General features: G+C 39.1%; 1 protein-coding gene across 1 annotated transcript in view; it reads left to right on the forward strand.

Annotated features, from left to right (window-relative positions):
- epb41l5 (erythrocyte membrane protein band 4.1 like 5) overlaps positions 1-17,648 on the forward strand; it is a 35,375-nt gene extending 17,727 nt beyond the window's left edge. The window contains exons 13-26 of the mRNA XM_083921656.1: positions 822-928; positions 1,217-1,235; positions 1,853-1,898; positions 2,271-2,389; positions 10,043-10,194; positions 10,649-10,746; positions 10,974-11,108; positions 12,045-12,112; positions 13,381-13,503; positions 14,516-14,597; positions 14,897-14,977; positions 15,407-15,469; positions 15,758-15,897; positions 16,462-17,648. Of these exons, the coding sequence (XP_083777782.1) occupies positions 822-928; positions 1,217-1,235; positions 1,853-1,898; positions 2,271-2,389; positions 10,043-10,194; positions 10,649-10,746; positions 10,974-11,108; positions 12,045-12,112; positions 13,381-13,503; positions 14,516-14,597; positions 14,897-14,977; positions 15,407-15,469; positions 15,758-15,897; positions 16,462-16,531 (1,303 nt within the window). The 3' untranslated portion in view covers positions 16,532-17,648. The remainder of the gene's footprint in view (positions 1-821; positions 929-1,216; positions 1,236-1,852; positions 1,899-2,270; positions 2,390-10,042; positions 10,195-10,648; positions 10,747-10,973; positions 11,109-12,044; positions 12,113-13,380; positions 13,504-14,515; positions 14,598-14,896; positions 14,978-15,406; positions 15,470-15,757; positions 15,898-16,461) is intronic.
- The last annotated feature ends 4,377 nt before the right edge of the window (positions 17,649-22,025 follow it).

The following is a 22,025-nucleotide window of genomic DNA, read 5'->3' on the forward strand; positions in this document are numbered from 1 at the left end:
AGCTTCAAGAGAAAAGCAGTTGGGAAATGCTGATGAGTTAAGTGCCACAAACTTAGAGAGCTATGTGTTTTAACATACCAACAGAGATAATCCTAGTTTGACGATCAGTATCACTCTCTGTACATACAAAATAACCCACGCGTGTACACACAAATACTTACAGTGCAACAAGACAGACATTCAATGTCAACATGCCTCAGCAGCTAGCTAGTTCCCTTCTGTGTGTGTTTAAACATTACCCAGTTGGATAAGCATTGGCAGTAATGTTGTTTTTACACAGAGGTTGCAGGGTTTGTTGTTAATAGAAGGTTATCGCTTGGATGGGTCCAGAGTTCAGCAGGGGTCACCAATGTGATTTTGTTTGATACAAGAGTTGTCAGGAACAGGTCTCTTGTTTTAAATGATTTGGTCTGAATTGATAAGGTTTACCATAATTGTATAGTCTGGGAACTAAGGTTGACAAAAGTATCAATACTTCACAATTTTTCAGTTCCACATGTTTCAAAACAATACAAATCTAAATTTGATAGTATTGAAAGTATCAAATCTTTAAAAAATCCATCTACAAACAGATTTTTTAAAGGCTGCACATATGAAATAACAGCAGAAGACCAACTGTGTGTTGGTATGTGTTCAGCGATTGAATGCTGGATGTTATTAAAAATAATTGAGAAAATATCCTCTTTTGTGTGCCAAGGACATTTTTTTTTCCAAGTATTGTTTCGTTATGCTAGCATTGTAATACATTTTAAAATTCTGGTAGCTTGACAGCCTTACTGATAAAAAATGTGTAAAATTTTATTTTGTGTTTGTGTGACCAGTGGAAAGACAGAGTATCAGACAACCAAGGGCAACAAAGCAAGGCGGTCAGCCTCCTTTGAGAGAAGGCCGAGTCGACGTTACTCCAGAAGAACCATGCAGAACAGAGGTGAGGACAACAATCTCACACCTTCACAGCACATGTGAATATATTGCCTATACATAACAATATCAAAACTTCAATGCATTATATAACAAAAATTAATATACAAATACAAGCACATGTATAAATATATACACATACTATGGTGATACATTACCTTTGCATGTAGAAATCGAAATATCTGACATGACAAACATGTACACATCCTTGCATTCTTTGAAGCATGTGTATATATTTCTATGTCAGAATCTATCTGAACTCAATACTTGGTGTCTGTTCTTTGTGTTTTTACAGGAACATTCCATCCACAGGAGTGAGTACACGGATATTTCAACAATGTGATTGTGCGATTGCCTGATTATCTAGCCTCTCCTTGTTGTACAGCTTTAATATTAGCGTGATAACATCCACATCAGTCGAATTGTGTAGAAATTTGAACTGATTTTAATTAGCCATAATTGTTGTAGCACCGTTGCTCTGTAATCCAGTTTGCATTGTTTAATTTGCGATTAAAGACAATGGAAAGTGGAAACTGTAGATATATTTCTATGACATAAATAAGCAGTTATCAAGTATTGTTGGTTAAGTACTGTGACTCATGCACTCTCTCTTAATTCATTCCATTCCACCATAAGCCTTGACTTGTTATCTTGTTGCAGAAGTAGCCTTTTGTTATAGGGACATGTGTGGGGTAGAGACATGATGTCAGTGGTAGTTTTAAGCGGTCATGAGACCAGTTGACTCAAAGCATTGGGATGATAAACGCTCCCATGACTTTTCATCACACCTGATTGGACAGACCTACACTGTGACAGTTTAGGTCCTTTTGAGGCAACAAAGCATTTGCAAAGCTATGTTGAATATTAAGAATTCTTTAAAGGTGTTTGCTTTTTGTTGTTTTAATAAAATCTCAATTTCATTTTTGCTCAGGCTTCTTTCCTCAGGCAATGGAGTCAGCTCCAGCAAAGGCAACAAGGTGAGGAGAAAAACTCATGTGTGACCATTTTCCAAGAATAAAATGAGGCCAAGCAACAGACAAAGATAGGGTTTGAAATGAGACCCTCAAGCCTCAAGTCAGAATCTAACTACAGGGAAATATACAAGACCAGTAATTGTAGATGTTTTCACATAGAAAACACATTTGTATGCCTGGACACAGTTGGCTAACATAAACCCACCTAGAACATTGCAGTGCATTGACAAACCTAACTTATTATTGATAGATTGGGCAACTGTGTATTTGTTTTTCCTTCCCTTTCTCAACTTTCTCACCCTTCTTTGTGCCCTTCTCTGTATCTCTACCATCCCCACTGTCTTGATATATTTCCCTCTTTCTTTCTGCCTTTAGGCTTCTCTCAGTAGAAGTGCCTGGGCACCTGTGCCTGTGGTCAACCCAGTTGCTGCTTCTGCCTGTGCACCAATGGAAATTGAGGCTCTACCCAGAAGTCCTGGAGGAGAAAAGAGGAGGTTGGTACCCAAGTTCAGAGTCATGTTTTTTTTTTTAAGCGTTTGCCTAATTATTACTATTTTTTAAAGTTCACATTTCAACCAATATCTGTCATAATATGCTCCAGCCCCCTGCAATTCTGAAGAGGATAAGCATTTAAGATGGTTTCAAAATTTTTGAATGGATGGGTATTTTTAGGTTAAATGCCCATTCATTTGTCATATCCCAGCGGCAGCATACAACAGTGCTTGGGTTGGGGCGGGCCAACTGATCCCAGTTGGGTGCAGAAAGAAGTGGGTGGATAGCTAGGTGTGTTTTTCATGGTCTAATGCCATGAGAGTGGCTTAACATGGCTTATCCACTGACCCTGTCTTGTTGTATCCTGGGAAGACAGGAAATGAGGGAGGAAGACAAACTATTTTTACATGCACATTTATGTGTGCCTGTATGTCCCTTCCATGTCTGACTGTTCTATTGCTCTGTTTTGCGAGTGAAGACTGTAGCAGCAGTAGTAGTGCTGCTGAATGCAGCAGTACAATGTTCAGACAGGGGGCAGGCTCAAGCTCAAGAAAGATGGACTGCCGTTAAACAAGTATTAGACTGAGGGTGCACTCAGGGCGCACTTACACTGTCCATTCGTACCGTGCCCAAGCACGCTTAAAGTCTAGTTCGTTTGACCAACTGTACTGCGCCCAGGCACGGCACGCTTGCCGGCCGCAGCCCCGTTGAGAGAGGTGGGCTTTTGAAAAGCACAGATGCACATGTACGGGCACGAGCATGCACATGTGTACGAGCGCAAGTATTGACGGCGGTCTTGATGTTTACTTATATGCATCGGTTCCCCGCGACAGACAATAAAAAGATGCAGCCGAACGGTTTGCGGTGGTTTGATGCGGAGGAGGAGTGTTTACTGCAGATTTGGTCAGATGAAATGTTCAAAAACAGTCAGACAAAACTAAATCCCCGAGGGGTGATGACATATAAGCAATAAGCATTTGCGCCGAAGCTCAGATTAATTCAAGTAATGTGAGAACAAACGGGCCTGGACTGCAGGGAAAGCAGGAGGGGTTGGACAAACTCTAAAGCACGGGGCACGGTACGAATGGACAGTGTCAGTGCACCCTGAGAGTGAATAACCAATAGAGACAGGCAATAGGGGCAAAGGTAGACATACTATGTAAGCATTTCTCCTGCCTATCATTTGATATATGCATAAACTGTGCTAGTAGTGGGCTCTCAGTACCATCTGTAATAACTTTATAATGATTTTTTTTTGTAGTTTTCTATTTTATGGCTCATTGTTTTCTCTGTTTTCTTTTTGGTTGAGTATAAACCTGGTATTTGTGGAGGCATTGCTCATGCATTGTGGTAATGAACAAGCAAATGTAAGTATAAATGGCTATGTACCCTCCTCTGTTATAAACCTCCAATGTTCCCCTGTGTTTCCAGTATTAACATGTACTGAGGACAAATGGGTCTGGAGGCAGGCCAGGTAGGTACACTCCAACAATGAACCTTGCCATTACTCTGGCTTTAACCAATCAATCGCTGTGCAGTGACGGCTTTCTGATTTTGGCTTTGGAGAAGGGTTTTCTTCTGATAGAATTGTATCCTGTGATTTTTGCTGTCTGTCCACTTTTGATCAGCATGAAATGCCAACCTAATCGGTGCAGGTAATGATGGGATGATTTGGGGTGCTGCTATGCTGGGATCTAGTTTTTTGGCATCTGGAATCAGTGATGTGACATGATTTCAGCTTGGGATCTGTCCTATTCAAGACTTTGGTGCGTTCCAGTGTGTAGATGTCTTTACTTTCAGTCATCTAATGTCATGCTTTGCATCCTGTGAACCACCTACTTTACTTCTCTTTAAACCCCTATGTAGTTTCTCTAAACCGGTTCATGAGATACTTTTACAATAATGGTGTGAAAGTTTGTTTGCCAATCACTATTAGTGATGCCAAGGGCAAACCCCACCAAAAAAACAAGAAAGTAAAAAAAAAAAAAAAAAGCTGTGTAAAGTAGTACTCTTACTTACTGATCAGACTACTCTGGGACTATTCTACAGAAACAAAGCTCATTCAGATTTTCATCTCAGGCTGATCCGGTTTCTGGTAAAGTAAATTTCTGGTCAGTTGTACTAAGAGGATTGCCTGTCATTAGAGCAGGGGCCCCTTTGTCTTCAATTATTGCCCAGAAATACAGGATGCACATACAAGACCTTGGTAGTGATTATCTGTCACACTAATTATGTTGTATCCTGTATCCTCTTTGAGACTTGTTGCTCACAGAGTAAACGGCAATCCTAAAAGCTGTAAATACTCATTGTTCAATTTCCCTCAGTGTCCATTAAAACACACTCTATCTTCTGATGTTTTACTCTCCAGTTCGTGCTAGTTTTAAGTGTGTCTACACAAGATTAAGTTCACTAACAGAACTAGTTTAGTTTTGAGAAGACCTACCAGGTCCATGTTGCTCTGTTGTAGTCCAGCATTCTCAAGCCTTCAGAAGTGCATCCAAATTATTAAAAATGTTAGCTTCAACCTTATTACAAGCCCTTCTAGGTCTATTTTATCAGCACAAGTTATTACACTGCCATGACCTCAGTTCTTGTCTATGCTGTCAACCCATGGCACCAGTTTATATCTCACTCAGAGGACAGGAGGAGGATGCTTTGAAAAAAAACAAAACACTAATACTTCAGACTAATCTCTGGCGCGCTTCCCTTTCTCCTGCAACTCCTTTCTCTCTTGCCTTTAGTGCAATGTCACTGTTGATTTTGCATGGAGCACTATAACGTTCAGCGGTTCTACTGATACCATGAGCAATCAATCTCCTCTATCTCTCCTTCTGTCACTCTCCAGTTTTACTGTGCTCAAAAGAGAATAGATACTAGTATGCTTAAGCCTATTGCTCCCACATGCAACATTGTAATATGATGCCATAATGCTGATAATATAATCCAAATTCTATATATATATATATATAAATTATACATCATTGATGACTAGGGATGCACTGATCCAACTTTTTCTGTCCTAACACAGATAATAATAAGTGCAATTGCACGGGGGATTATTGGGTCTCTGTAAATCATAGTTACTTGAAAAGTGTCCTTTTTAAGATTTGACACTAAAAATAAAATTGAATTGAATCTGGAATTTAACTATTTGTAAGGCAACATAGGCTTGACTTAAACATGGTTTTACTTACTTCCTTAAACAAAATGATTTTTTTTTTTTACATATATAATTTTACTGGACTGTTGCACCAGAAACATGAAAATAAATCTTCACCTCTGCCTACTTGCACATGTCTGAAGAAAAAAATACAACACACAAGTGACACCGCATAGCTTACCAGCCAGTGTCATGCAGCTAAAGACACAGGGTAACATTAGCTTATCAGTAGCCAGCAGCTGCTGTTTTCAAGACACCATGACTACTGCTGGAGTTGAGGATGACAAGATGAAGGAGAGACAATAGAGGTGTTAAATCCTCCTGCTTCCCTGATGTCACCGGTGTGTACATTTCTCCTTCCAGGCGAGTTATGTAAACAAACAACAAACGGTGACCTTAAAATCCCCCAAATATAAATCTATAATTGAAAAGATTGACCTCATTGTCACTGATACCTGATCCAGCTATTTGATTCAGTATCGGATCGGTGCATCCCTAATAATGACAGATCATTAAGAGCAATAATCCAAATCAGTGAGAGGAATATGATAACCAAAAACGATTAAACAATTGTAACTGCAAATGTTAATTCATTTTTAAAATGTTCACATTGAGAGATCAACAAACAGCTGTATTGCTCTACATCGTCTCCTTGTTTTAAAATGTCATGTAGTGCTGTGTCTCTATCTATGGCATTCTCTCTGACTGCTCCTCCCATAAGATAGTCCACTTCTCTATTCCCTTCTCTACTTCTTTATCCTAAGAGAGACTAGATTAGTCTTAATGCCACTGGAATACATGTATCACATTTTATTCTCCATCGCTAACAAGAGAGTATATGGAAAACATTAAAAGGTCAGTAGAAGTTCATCCGCTGTAAATCTAGTCAAAGATCATTAAGTTGCTCACTGTTTTGCAGTGGCAATGGGAAACGGAATGCTCCTTTGCCTCTTATGCTCCCAGTGGAGCTGTCATCATGAACAACGGCTTCCGGCTCAGTTCCTCCAGCACTGAATATATAAACACATATTTGACATAAGCTATCAGACCTCAGCCGTTAGAGGTGCAAAGCCAGGTCACTGATGCTCCAGAGACATCCAGTCCACTTCACTTAACTCAAGTATGCATATCACAACACTTGTCACAGCACACTTAAATGCACGCTAGTGTACAGTGTAGCAGAAGCAATGTACCATAAGTTACGTGGCTTATTCAGTATCCTGACACTGACGGGCTTATCACAACCATGAATGCCTCATTTATTTATTCATGTTGTTTTATGTCCACTAAAATAACATTTTTGTTATCAGCAGGATTTTTCTTGCCAAGCTGTAGTTTAAAATAAAATGATTTCTTATAATAGGACAGTTAGCCTGCATGCTAGGCCATATGCAATGAATTATACCTAAATGAATTTAGCTTTTTCTCTCTCATACTCATGTTATAAGCTGCCTCAAATTCTCTTCTGCCCCTCCCTTCTTCTGTGTTAAGATGTTTCTCTGTTTTCTCTCTCCCTATTTCATTTGCATACAATCTCCCTATTGTCTTTGCTGTTTTTATTCAATGCTTCCCTTCCTATCCCCCAACTTTCTCACTTTTGGTTTACCTACACTCTCCTCCCCTCACTTACTCCCCATCTCTTTACAACCCCCTCCTGTTTGTCCCCTTCCCCTTGTCTTTATCCTCCACGCTGTTCTCCCTAGGTCTCCTCTTCCCTCCACTCTTACTGCTCATGTCTCATCAAAGCTCCCCACAAGGAGTTGGACAGATCCGAAGAACTGACAACGATCTCACCGTCAGCACACTAATAAATGGGAATGGCTCGGCACTGACTCACCACGAAAAGCCTCTGGTATTTGTGGTAGTGACTGTACCACATGGAAGGACACATTTGGTGTGAATGCAGTAATGACTTATTAACTGAAACATTCCACAACACAGTATGTGTCACATATTCTGTCGGCTAACACCCCTCACAGACTGACACCTCTCCAAGCTTGCCATCACTTAAAACTTTCCTTTTCTTCTCAACGTTTTAGTCCATCCCTGCATTTCCCTCTACTTATCCTTGACCTTTGATCCAGTGACAGTTCTGAAAAGTTTTCCTCATTATCCTCCTTCTACACTTTCTTTGTCTCTCTCATTCTGTCTTTCCTCTCTCCCCTTTCCTTCCTCTGTCCTTCACTCTTAACCTCATGGTGAAACTGGCCGGCTTGAGTGAGATGGTATCAATGTGAGGCTTAGGAATTCAACTCCACTCTCGACTCTACGAGGAAACAATAAGTCACATAGTTCCTGGAGGGTTTGACTAAGTCATCCTCTACCCTTTTTATTATCTCAAGATTTTTCAAAGTTTTAGCTTTTGCTTTTTAGTTATAATAATCTCTATAAATACGGTATATATATATATATATATATATATATATATATATATATATATATATATATAATTAAGACAGCAACAGTGTTTGACATATATATATATATATATATATATATATATGTCAAACACTGTTGCTGTCTTAATTAGTTCCATCAAATTATTTTTATATAAGAAAATGTGATTTTCTTTATTTTCTTTTATATTTAATCTATGCACATTTCATGGATCTGCTGCTCCGTTTGAAAAGGAAGCTGAATAAGAAGATCAATATCTTTCTCGTCTGTAGAGATTTGTCTGAGAAGTCGTTAGCCTTGTTTTGTGGAAAAACAGAGAAAAAGAGTTACTTTCGCTCTGTCAAGCGAAAGTAAGCTAGTCTACCCTGGACACTATAGTCAGAAATTGATACTGACCTTCTCTTGCAACTTCTGGCAAGAAATCCAACAAGCATAATCAAAATGTTAAAAATTGAATCGAAATCAAACAGAAATTGTTTATATGTTTGTTTTTGTTTTGTGAACACAACTGCAGTGGTGCAGGCACAGTTGAGTTGGTAGTGTTGATATGAAATGACCCAAAAACCAAGGTAATGTATGTGTTTGGCTGATAAATGAAGAGCAGTGTGTGGAAGTTAGTATTCACTGAATGCTTACCTACACCTAAATCACACCACTCTAAAATGGTTTCTTGCACAGTTCAACCAATGAAGATAATTTCAAAACACTACTGCTTAATTAAATGTTTACAACATAACTTAGACCAAAGGATGTTTATGTTTCTGAACTGTATGTTTAAAATCATTTCAGAGAATAAAGACAGGATTACCCTTGATACAGAAGAGTATGTAGCTTTATGTGTGTTTGTTCACTTTTGTCAGTATACATACTGTTGGAGAAGGATAACAAGGCAGTTGGGCTCTTGGTCAGTATGGAAAATGCACTATATTTAATATCTTATTTTGCCGCCACTCATGTTGTACCTCAGCTGTAGAACACATGATAAATACATTTCAATTATGTAAGCCACAAGCTAGTGGGCTGCTAAATTGTTACAGAATATGAAGCACGGTAACAAAGGAAATCTATATACCAGGCTACTTTTAGGTTTGAACATTTCAGCAGCTACAGCTACTTTTGGATAGTTGGTAAAGACGTATCATCGCCCAATGAAATCTCTCAGCTGTGCATGTGTTGCATTTCAGTATAAATACAACACAATGCATTGTCTTTATTGCCCACATGAGTTTCCTTTATGAATTGCTTAACATGTGAGGGTGTTTTTATACACCTGGTTTGTGAGTCCTCAGGTATATGTGTGTGTTGTGCTTTAGCTCTTATCCTCTCCAGGAAGTATATAGTAATATACTTGTTCATGTTTCACCGTGTCTTCAGGCTACATGAATATGAGGTAATTACTGGGCTGCTGGAAGAGCTTTTCGCCAAAATCCATGTATCAAATGTTTTCGCTTCAGGTCGCTTCAAGTGCTAGGAATATTACACCACGTGTTCTTCCTAGAAAAGTTATTGCCTGCGCTGAAGACTTATGTCCATGGACTAAATCATGCTTCTTGAGAAGACTTTTTTTTAACAATGTTTATTTATTTTTTTTACGATCCTCCCTCTTTGGACACACAGATCCCATATCTTTCTGTTAGAAAGAACAGTAACTAACTGTCTTTGCACTTTCTTGTATTCCTTATAACAAACATATGTACACATAGTAAGTATGTTTGCATGGCTGTTCTTGCCAAACCCACTGGACCGCATATAAGTCTATATGATTCCTATATGGACATTATAGTATATTTTATTTTTGGTTTTTATTTGTTTGATTGTAACTTGGTTGTGTGATTATGGGAAGTTATTCTACAGTGTCATCATGGGTCACTTTTAACCTCTTTGCAGAGTACTTTTAACATCTTTGCAGAGTCCATTCATATCTATTGGATGCTACAGGTACGTTCTACAGCTGTATAATCCTGAATTACTTGTTGTAGTTTCGACTGAACACTTTCGTTATCTCGTTTATTGTTTCTGTTTGTCTTTATATTTAAACATGATTATTTTTAACTTTAATCTTGATCTGCCGCTTGTTTTATTTTCTCTTTCTCTCTAGTATGCCCGTGGTTGCTGACCTGATGGAGACGTGCATTGATGATGTCCTCAGGGCTCCTGTTGTTCCCGCAGTTACCACTGCAGACGAGGCTGGACCAAGCAATGCCTTTGCTATTCCTAGTGTCAGTGGGGAAGATTCTCTCGGCCTCACTGGTTAGGCTATTAAAAAACCTTGCATACCAAAAAGTGAATTTAAAGTGACAATTAAAATGATATGGGAAATGTTCATTTAGTTGTAAAATTAGAAGGGTGGGGCTTGGTATTGGCTCATGTTTTTCACATGGCGGCCAGGTCACAAACTTTCTCTCTTTCCATGTAAACAGTACAGTAAAATGTATACACTATACAGTAATAGTCTCTTCATATGTGATCACGACTGCAGAGTTTCACAGTTTGATAGTTCACAAGCAGTCGTAACACCGCGTTACAGGCTCCTTGACACTGTGGAGTCTTGCAGATGCCATTAGGAGCGCTAGGAACAGGATTTTTTGACGTTGTTAATGATACTGAAAAGAGGGACATAAGGTTGTAATGTATATGAATGCACTGAAAGATTACAGTGCTGTCGTATGGGTGTGTATTAAAGTTTTATGTTGTGTCCCTCCAGAGGCAGCAGCTCGTCTGAAGCAGCTGGAGTTGGAGAGCAGTCCGTGTCTTGGTTCTCCAAGAAATAACCTCAATGTCAATATGGTCATGAACAATCAGGTGGGTATTTGTTTATGTAGAATTCCTGTTAATGTTCTGCTTTTACCCCAGGACCTAAAAGGCTGAAGACTAGTAACATGTTAAGTTCAGTCCAAGCCCCGGCATGTAGAAATTACAGTGGGGATAGCATAACATGTTATCTGGTTTGTTCAGAATCATAACCATATTTTTCTCTCTTTTTTTTTTCTTACTAAATGTGTGTGTCCCACCCGGGCCTGCTCCAACAGGAGGATGTGGTGAAGCTCACAGAGAAGTGTGGTCTGAGCAGTACAGGCAGTAGTCCAGTTGTCACTCCCCTGTGCACCTCAGAGGATCTAAAAAGTAACATCCTGAAAGCACAAGTCGAGGCTGCTGCCCTCAAGGTGAAGTACAGACCCCACTAAACTGGATGCATTGCATTGTTTACTCATCACACAAAGACCAAACATGTCTAGATATTTTTTTTTCAAATTACTGTTTGTTAAGAAATATGTTTTAGGGCATTTTAGCCTAAAGTATAGAGTTGTGAGTATGGAGATGGCAGAGTGATAGGGAATGATTAATTCCCTTGATTGATGCAACAAAGGCCCCCACCAGGGAATTGGATTCATGGTCCGCACTGTTAACTCTTCGGCTTTTGACTCAAATTTAATGATTATATCAACTAATCAATCAGCAGAAAGCTTTCAAAATATGTTGTGAGTGACAGCAAAACAGAAGTGAGCAAATTAATCTTTTTCTTTTTTTTTGGACTCATTAACCAAGTGGTAGGGTGTACATTTGGGGAGGGAGATATTTTTAACAAGTGCATTCTTAGTGCTGGGTGCTCCCCCACCTTTGATGCTTCTAATTGGTTTAGGAAACTGTAATGCCATGTTTTAATGTATATGAAATAAGAGGAGATCAGATAAAAGCAAAAACAACAGTAAAAACAAGACAACACATACATCCATCAATTGCACATGCCTATCAATGTAAGAAAATTGAGAAGAACAGCAGATCCCTCTAATGCACATATTTTAGCCTACAGGTAGGTGGTGTTAAGAGCTTTAAATGACAGGGGGACAAAGGAATGTTTGAAGTGACAGTGCCTGCTTAAGGGCACCCTGTAACGTCTGCCTCAGGGGAGGAGCTGATACTCCCATGATCTTTGTGGTTGTCTGTATAAGACAGCCGTGAAGATCATAATAAAAAAATAGCATTTAGCCAAGTCCATATTGATTCTGTTATCAAGTTAGATGGAGATGCATGGCTGTTTTAAGTCCCCTACCCCTCTGTCCTTGATTCATTTTTCACTCTCTCCCTGTTCCTCTGTGTAGGGATCTTTGGAGGAACATGTCATAATCGTTGGAGATAAAAACTGTAACTTGCAGGAGGCCTCTGCCAGGTATGACCACACTCTGGAATAACTCATTTACCCGTGTACAGTCTGCATTCTGTAGAGAATTATAACAAATTAATTAATCCAAAAACAAAAATCTTAAAAGTACCCCTCCACGAGTCCTCGAGTTGCACCCAACAAGTTAGTTTGTCGCCCAAGAGGCTCCACCGCCCCGCAGCCTCCTGTCTGAAGCTATGGCTGATCCTCTCCTATGTCTTTAATCATCACTATGAACGGTTTGCACACTACTCTTTTACCTCAGGCCTGCTTGTCAACCTCGGGTAGAAGCTAGTAGAATGTAAACACCAAAGAGTCTCAACCGATTGCTGGCATGAGCAGCCGTGGGCGGGAGAAGCCAGATGCAGAAAAACTCAGTAAGGGAGAAACAGTAGATGTGCTTCCAGCCCCTTCTGAGTGTATTTTTCTTTCTATGTGGGAAAAATATGTTAAACAAAATAGTTGTTTTTAGATGCTTAACTCTAAATATACATATATACTAAATAACTTGTCTGGAATGAACAGTGAATATGTTTCTGCTAGGACCCCCAAAATGTATTTAGCCTAACAGTATTTTGTTTGATCTGTTTAGTGATTTCAGCTTTTAAAAATATATTTTTAAACAGTCAGTACAGTACAGTCAAGTCAGTACCAAGCACACATGAACAGGAGAAAAGCCATTGTCATTTGTGCTCTATTGTCTTGAAATTGGGCCTTTTTCCCTCCTCCATCTTTCTGAGTCATGCCAACTGTCAACACATTGCTTCAGCCAATCTCAGCACTCCCTGCTGCTAGAGCTGATTAACTACTTGAATATTCATGAGGATTATTAGCGTAGCTCACAACATTACATCACCTGCAGCTCATTCTCACAAGCAAGGCTCCACAGATAGTCAAGCAAATCCCTGTTGCTGTCTTGCATCAGAGGCAGTCATTGGCTCTGGATGATAGGGGGAGAATGAGCCAGAGAGAACAAGCCATGAGAATGATTAGGTTTGGTAAATGCTCTTTGTGTTTGTGTGTGTGTGTATATATATCCATTTTAAATGTTATATTTTCTTCCCCTGTCCTCCTTCCCTGTACCATTTTTAAATCTTGATTCATGATGAATGTGTTTATTATTTTGAGGACATGTTACTCACTAAAGGACTGGTTTGAACCCGTACTGTGAGTCATAATTGTGGGTTCTCTACTTTTAATATTTAATGCAGAAATTGCGCATTAAGTGGGCACAAAATTTCCGTCACAAAACAAGATCATGTACTGTTGGTTTCCAGGTTGAAAGTGCGTACCGGGCGAATGGGGAGTAACTCGTCTCTGTCTGTTAGCAGTCGCCCTGACATCCAAGACTCCTGGGACATGCGCAAGCCAGCCTCACTGGTCTCATCAGCAGGGGCCAGGTCTGTGTTTCTGTATGCACTAAATGCTTTTTTTTTTTTTTTTTACTTTGTACGTGCAAAGTAAAAACTCCACACAGTACCTAGTCTTCCAGGTACATTCTGTATGTATTCATTATTCCCACTGTGGCTGGGGAAAAAAAACAAGAGAAAGAGAAACTAGGAGAATCGATTAACCGAGGAGGGAATCTTTTCTGAGCTGCAGATTCCTTCTCCTTCTGGGTGGAAAAAGACACATATCTGTTTTTTTCTCAATTTTTTTCCTTCAGTGGCATCAACTTTATTGCACAGTCCCTGTATCCTCGCTATAGTTTTATACAGGCCTTTGTCCCCCTAAAAAGACATAAAACAAATGTAATACACAATTCCCCATGATCATGGGAACATTGGGACAAAGGTGTTGCCTGTTCTTTGTGGTCTTTGCTGACATCTGTTGGCATGTTTAAGAAGTGTGAGTATGTGTGTGTATTTTTGTTTGTGTCGTCGGGGGTGTTGAGTCACATGACTTGAGTTCTGCCTGGATACTGCTGGTGTCTCTGCTCAATAGGTGCTTATAGTTCGATGACACAAAAATACAAGCACAGGCAGACACTTGACCAGACCATTCACAAAGGCTGTATGGTCATTGATGCAGTAAATGCTCCTACTATCTAGGCTGTTTCTTTTCTATCTACAGTCTGGAGAATGTGTACTTATGCTGTGCTGAAACAATACATTCATTAATCCACACACACACATCAGAAAACATTTATCAAGAAGGAGTTTAATAATCAATTAATAATTGAACTAATTTATTTAGCAAAAATCAAGCTTGTATAACACCAGTGTAAGAATACCTTCAGGTTTTAGATGATATTGTTATTAATTATATTTTTGTCATATACCAATGAAATATGTTTTTATACCACTTAAGGATGAGGAACTTGAATTACATTTCTGTTAATGTTTCTATGTGGAACAGAAATCTAAAAATCCTCTGTCCTTTGCTCATTCTTTCTCTTGTTCCGTTCATCAGTGTCGAGAGGCTAGCTGAAGATGTAAACCCCTCTGTTCCCAAGATGCACTCTGAGTCTGCCAGCGAAGGAATGGCACCAAAGGTAACATGATTATCAACAATCAAGTTACTTATTGCGGTTCATTGGTTACCATGGAAATAATAGCCATTGACACACATGATTACGGTTAATATTGGATTTTTCGATACCATGTAAAGTTATTAATAACATTGAATTTAGTTACTGGGAAGTTATAAGGGTAAAGGTAGACTTTACAGGTCCATCCTATTAACCAATCTCGTATAAAAAGGTACACACTTTATTATTAAAGATGACTGAAAGGACCCAGATGGTTTACACTCCTGACGTGTGTGTGCGTATGCGTCTGTGTGCGTCTGCAGGTTAAAGCAGAGGAGGATGATCTGCAAAACACTGCCCCCCTGTCTGACAACCTAATTGATTTCACTGATCTAACTCCTGTGGTAAGTCCTTCCATATGAGGAGAAGTTCTGCAAAATTTTGGTATTTAATAAATTCCTGAAAATGTGTGTAAGCACCTTTTGTAGATGGACTGGATTAATTGATTTGCTCAAGAACACTAGGAAAGAAAGATTAACACTGACCTTTGACTCAAAATAAGCTCTAACCACCCAACTGGACTGCACTAATGATAAACTCATGTCTTCAGTGTTCCAAATATACAACTCTAATTGACGCAAACATAATGGGAGAAAGAAATTTGACAGAAGTTGAACCTTATTTAGTGCATTTATGAAATATAGTTTTGTGGTTTAGCAGTGATGTTTTGAAGTAAACCTGTATTGGTGATCTGGAGTTAAATGTTGTTAATTAACCCCTATGACTTAAAATGGCCAGTAATGTGTGACAATGTTTTTCTCATCGTCTTCCAGCTACCACCAGTGCAGCAGCCTAAACCTCTCATCACACCTCGCTGGATCATTCCTACAACTGCTGTAAGTGCTCAATCCCTGTATTTAGCCATCAGTCAAACTTTTCTCCGCCTCAGCTGTATGCCTGGCTTCTCCGTCTGCCTTTTTCCCATAGGTTCTTATGAAATGATTTAGGAGGGATTCATGTGTATGTGTATACATGTTAATGTGTATTCATTGTACTGAAACTGATGATAAAAGACTGTGTTTATTCTTCCATATACACTTTCATCATCTCCCTGCACTTTGGCTGATGTAGAGGCTATATAGAGAATGACCACCTACCTTCTCCCTCATCCCCTTCTAATGCAGCCTCCTGGCGTCTTTACTAACGGCCTGCTCGACCTTGACCCCTCCGCTAAGGTCAACCCTCTTCTCCCTGCAGATGGGGGAGCAGCTCTAACTCCAGTCCTCCCCCACCTCGCTCACACGCATAACACCATCTCTGCCAGGTAAAATTCTCGACATTTAAACCCAAAGCTTGTTTTGAAAGCAAGCTTGGTAGAACGCTGCCCCCTGCTGATCGAGCAGGAAAATGCCTTAAAATAATAACATTTAGTTGATAGTTGATGCTGATACTGAAGGTTTTTGTGTTATTTGTTTCCCCTTTCGTGACGGAATTGAAGAAATCTTAATTACAAAAAAACAACTGTTGAATATGCACACATTTATTCATACAAACAACCTTTTAATAAAACCTTCTTACACAACTTCTTCAAAGGCCTTTTTAACCTTTAACATAACATTTAGCCAGCGTGAAATTGATGCAACACAGCACATAAACATCAACCATCGGTGAATGTCATCTTATCTACCGATTGCAGTCAACACGGCAAATATCAGCCGAACACAAATTCGGTGCATCCCTAATGGCGTTCCTTCTTTTTCATTTTTCAGGACCCAAATGCTCATAATGTCTGTCATCATGAAAGTGTATGTTCAATGCTTTGACCCAGCAAGTAGTCTCTATCTCTGATGCAGTCATTCTGCCATCCTTCTACTCCTGTGTCCCGCAGCACTGTGAGTCAGCAGCAAGCCTCGGAGGATGGAGCCAAACCCAGGGGTCTCCTGACCACTGAGCTCTGATGAAGAAATGAGAAGCAGCCATCACAACATTCATTCATTCCTGACTGCTTTCTAAATCTCACCCCCTCACCCATCCACACATAGACAAGCTGGGACTGACGTGCTGAACACTGAGGGATAAGAGGAAAGTGGAACCAGGGAAGAGGCAGCTTACACACACAATACAATTGCACCCACACACTGACCAACACATTGAACAAACTGAACCAAGTGCTAAATAATAGGAATATGATGACAGTTAAGCCTAGTTCTTGTGGAACGTTTAAAACATTTAACACCAGTATTAACATGTTAAAACCACTTTAAGTTGTGAATCTCTTGTATGAGTTCACTGTCAGTAACCTATAATTTGCTTAATCCATCCAGTCAACCACACCTCAGTCTCTCCTAACTAGCACAGCCTCCCTGTAGATGACAAGTGATGAAACGTCTTGTTATTTGACTTTTTTGCTCCATAGGTCAAGTTGAGGCTGACACACTAGAATCTCATGATGCTGTACAGTACGTTGCATAAAAGCAAACGGCTTACGTCTTAAAGGGTAGGTTGTCTCTTTTAGTGCCGCTTTCCTCCCCTTTTGTAGAATCATGCTGTTTTATTCCTTGTTATTCACTCCACTGGATCTCCAATACTCTGAGCTTTTCTGAACACATGCAGCACGTAGAGCTGCTGTAGTACACTGGATGAAAGAAAACTCTATAAAACATAGACTGTGACTTAAAATGTTGATTTTAAGAGATGAAACGTTTGGACTCTTAACATGATGAAACATGAATATGATACTGCACTGTCACTGTAGCACACTACAAACCCTTTTTTTCAACCCAGCCAACAATACATGTGAACCTCCACTGGGTTAGAAGACTTCACTGGATTACTTTTGCAACACTGGACTTTGAAATAATGTTTTGCAATTGAGGACAATGGAAATGACCCCTTTGGTTTTTCAACTGATGTTTTTATTATCCCCCCCCCCCCCCCCCCCCCCTATTTTTGTCCTTTTTGATGTTTTAATTTGCTCATCACAGAACTTTTAAATACACACACTGGTACCAGCAGCATGAGGGAGTGAACAACTCTAATGGAAGTTAGTTCTGCCTCTGTTTTAAAGCGTTTGTTCTGTACACTTGTCTTATTGTGACTTTGAGTGAAAGTTTTAATATTGCGTCTAAAATGTGATCCTATACTCTTTTTTTTTTTTTTTTTTTTTTTTTTTTACGTTTTCAGGTGGAAATCCTACATGCAATTATTTTTCATTCAAAATCATTTTAACTTCTTTATTGGCAATGAGGCGGCTCAGTTGCTGTTGACCTTCAAGTTAACGATGATCCCTGAAGGAGAACACAGTTTCCAGTCAATGGATTAACTATAAGGTTGTCACAAGTCACAACATCAGAATTTTAAACTTTGATACAAAACTAGTATTAAAAAAAAGATACTTGATACCTTTTTTGATAGCACCACAAATGTTTTTTTAGTATCCACCACAAGCCCTTTACTTTCTTTGGTGTTATTATTATTGCTTTTTTCCCTGTAATGTTAGTTCACTTGTTCACGTTTTTGGAGAGCATGCCGTCACTGACACCGGTTGAGGGCCAGTTGATTTTCTTCCCCCACAGATATTGTATCATTTCACGTGGTATCAAAAAAAGTATCAATACTTTTGACAACCTTAAAGCTAAAGCAGGTATAAAAATATAATATAAAATAAAGAAAATGAATTTATGTTGGAACTGTCACTGCATTCAAACAGTAATACAGTGCCAGTAATCTGAAAATATCATGTTCCTCTGCTTCAATCTGCTGCACCTAATGGCAGCGATGCTTGGTTTTGGCTCAACTTTGTCACAAACTTTCTCATTTTACACTCAAACAGTACACTAAAATATGTTTCTGGAAACACGTCATGCAAGAAATAGACAATACAGTAACAATCTTGATTCATGTTTGATCAGAATTCACAAGCAGTCATTGACACTGGGTCAGAGACTCTTTGGCTCTGAGTGATTGTTTACTTGGTAGAATCTTGCAGATGCCATTAGGTAACCTGACCGAATGGATGGATTGATTCTCATTGGCTCTGCATATCCATCTGGGAACTCTCGTTTTGGGATCTTTTGGGAATGGGCGATACTGGTTAAATACTGGTTGCTGATTGGCTAAACCATCTCTCCATCACCAACATACAGGCCAAATCAACCAATCAGATCAACGAAGCGTATGACGTACAACCAGCCTCAGGGCAAAGCTCAGAGACTAAACAACATGTTGGTGTGATGCGAATTTATGGATAAAGGCACAATTACAGATGCCCCGTCCATATTCCAACAGAAGGATCCAAGTGAATAAAGCTGCTTGAAAGCTGCGCTCATCTCATCCGTGGAAGCCGCCATGTTGTTTACACTGAACAGTAAAACATTTTTTTATAAAAGTTACCTACTTCATCTTTAATTATCTAACCTAATATCCAAATTTATTTTAGACCATAAATCTGGCTCCTCTTATTGCCATGTTGTAGTTACTACGCTGCCTTACGGAACTGAATTCATTCAAAAAGTAATGCCGCAATATGACAACTTTTACAACTTATATCCTTAATTGCTGATATCGTTTATAACTGGGGGATGATATGTGAAATATCTTAAAATCTGATTTTGTACTTGTGAAATTGAGGCCTAATTCTACATTTTCTGAGCTATTAATGTAATTGTTCCACATTAACTCTTACAAGATAGATATACTGTTTGTTTTTGTTTTTTTCATTTTAAATCTCATGACCACATATGCCGTGATCACTAAGTCTGAACCCTCATTTAAGTTATGTCTGTAGTTAAATCCTTATGATGGTGATTTCATTATCTGTCTTGAACAAGGGAAGCTGACCGTTTTACAATGTCTTCTTAGAAGTAACGGTTATTTAATGCCACTACTCAGTGTAATTGTTCAAATGGGACATGTTGTCCAAAAGTGTTGTAGCGTACAGTTATAATGTATTGTCAGTATAATGGCATCAGCTGGCTGTAGATATGAAGTAGAATTATATATATTTTTTGAAATTTATGTTGGCAGTATTGTTACTACACTGAGAAGATTTCTGCAATGAGCTGTTTTCTAACTACAAAAGAAGTAGGAAACGTATTACTGATCCAACTGACCGGAAAAAGTGATGTGACGTCTCAAATGCAATTTTATATAAACTTTATTTTTTTCTGGAATATCTGATAATGATTCAGTAAAGCTTTGCTACAGTAGGAGTCCATTTCTTTCATTCATTTTTACGGTTTGTGAAATGGCGTGCTTGCTAATAAGGTTGACTGAGTACAGATGGATTTATGGAGGACTACACAATCTGATATACCACTGTGCTTCTTAAAACCATCTATGAAACAATGACCTGGATCAATGCTAGGTAAGTGATTTTGCAGGTACACTCTTGTGTATCAGAAATGTTGCTATAACCGCTGACTCATCATAAGTCTGTGTATTCAAAATGGGGAAGAATGAAATGCGTAAAAACAACAAACAGATTTTTTCCCACCCCAGCCCTGTTTTTAATTTTTCCGATTTAATTTTCGAGAAGACACCTTACTGAGATATTTATTCAGCTCCCCATCAGTTATTGATTATTGGTTCAACCCCCAAAAGCAAATTTGACGGCATCACAGACCCCAGTATGAAAAATGTTGTTTTCACTGGACCAACCTAAGCTAGTTGGGACTGTAGAATTTATGTCATTAACATACTTTCTTTTACAGACTGTATGTACACTTGCTTTCCATTAATGTGGAAAAATAGTATTTCAGTAAACAAACAAGTGGGAGCTCAACTCTCTCTAAACTATGAAAAAAGGTAAAGATCACAAAGACAGCAGTATATATTGTTTAACCTCAACTAAAAGAACACAGTGGAAAGAGTCTACAGTTGGTACTGTATGTGTTTTTACACAGACTTGTATATAGGCCTTTTTCACAGCAGACATTTGAACGTGTCATAGCAGGACATGGCTCTGTTCTTTTCAACTGCCCTGTAAGCTGTGACTGATCCAGCATGCATGATACCAGAACCCTGAAACTGAAGCAGCTAAATGGAATTCGGCCATCATTACTTTCAGTATTTAAAGTGTAATTCCGGCACAATATCATCCCATGGTCTTTTCAAATAAGACAACAAGACAGTTTTTTTCGTGTATTAACTATTAACGGAGTAAGAGTCGGCGGACGTGGCTAACACTGATTAGCTCGGGGTAGTACGATGAAGGCTTTAAAACGTCTTTTTTAACCACTCATACTGCTCAAAATAACACCAAACCTCTGCAGCAGCAGGAGAAGAGTCCTTACACATAAGAGGAAGAACCAACAACGTAGTTAGTGAACCCAGAGTTTATTAAAAGAGTGTTTTAAATACTTACCTATTGGCCCCGGTACCAGCTCCTCTCATAGTAAAGTCCATTCAAGTGGATTACCAAAGTCAATCCCAAAGGAAGGAGCCCATTGGTGCTTTGTTTTCTGTGTAGAGACTCTTCTCATGCTGCTGCAGAGGTTTGCTGTTATTTTGAGCAGTATTAGTGGTTAAAAAAGACGTTTTCATGCCTTCACCATACTGCCCCGAGCTAACTAGTGTTAGCCACGTCCGGTTGTTAGCGACTCTTTCTCCGTTAATAGTTGATACACCCAAAAAACTGTCTCAATGGCTAATTTTATGTATGTAAGTGCTGAAAAAGGACCATGGGCTGATTTTGCGGCAGAATTACACTTTAAACCTGTGATTTTCCTTCAGTCAAAGTGCATTCATTAAAAAGTGTAATCATTGAACTGTGTGGAATGTGGAGCACTCATAGCTGGCCATAGAAACTTTGTAACACACAGGTTGAAATAAGAAAGAGATGAAATACTACACGGCAATAGTTCAGTCTGTTCTCTGCACCTCCATCATTGTTTGGTTTGGATCGGCCACCAAACAGGACAAGAACAGACTGACACGGACAATCAGGACTGCAGAGAGAATCATTGGTGTCAAACTGCCCACTATCCAGGACCTGCACTCATCCAGAGTCAGGAAAAGGGCAGTTCACATCTCTGCAGACCCTTCACACCCTGCACATCACTTCTTTGAACTTCTCCCCTCTGGCAGGCGTTACAGAACTCTGTACACAAAAACAGTCAGACATAAAAACAGTTTCTACCCCCAGGCCGTCACACTGCTGAACAATTGACCCCACCCGACACATCACACACACATGCCAGACATACAAGACACATGCACCTAATGCACCTTATGTATATCATTGTAAATAATATAACAAAGATATTTACTTTGCACAATTATTTTATCTTTCTATTTTAAATTTCTCATATTTACTTGTTAACCTATTTTTAATATTACCTCTATTTTTTATCTTAAATTATTGTTCTGTTATTGTTATTGTTATGTTTAGGTTTGTCCTGTTAAATGTTTGGAAACTGTGAGTAAAGCATGAGCCGGAGTCAAATTCTCTGT

This window comes from Echiichthys vipera (genome assembly GCF_963691815.1).
Source record: "Echiichthys vipera genome assembly, chromosome: 10".
NCBI lineage: Eukaryota > Metazoa > Chordata > Actinopteri > Perciformes > Trachinidae > Echiichthys > Echiichthys vipera.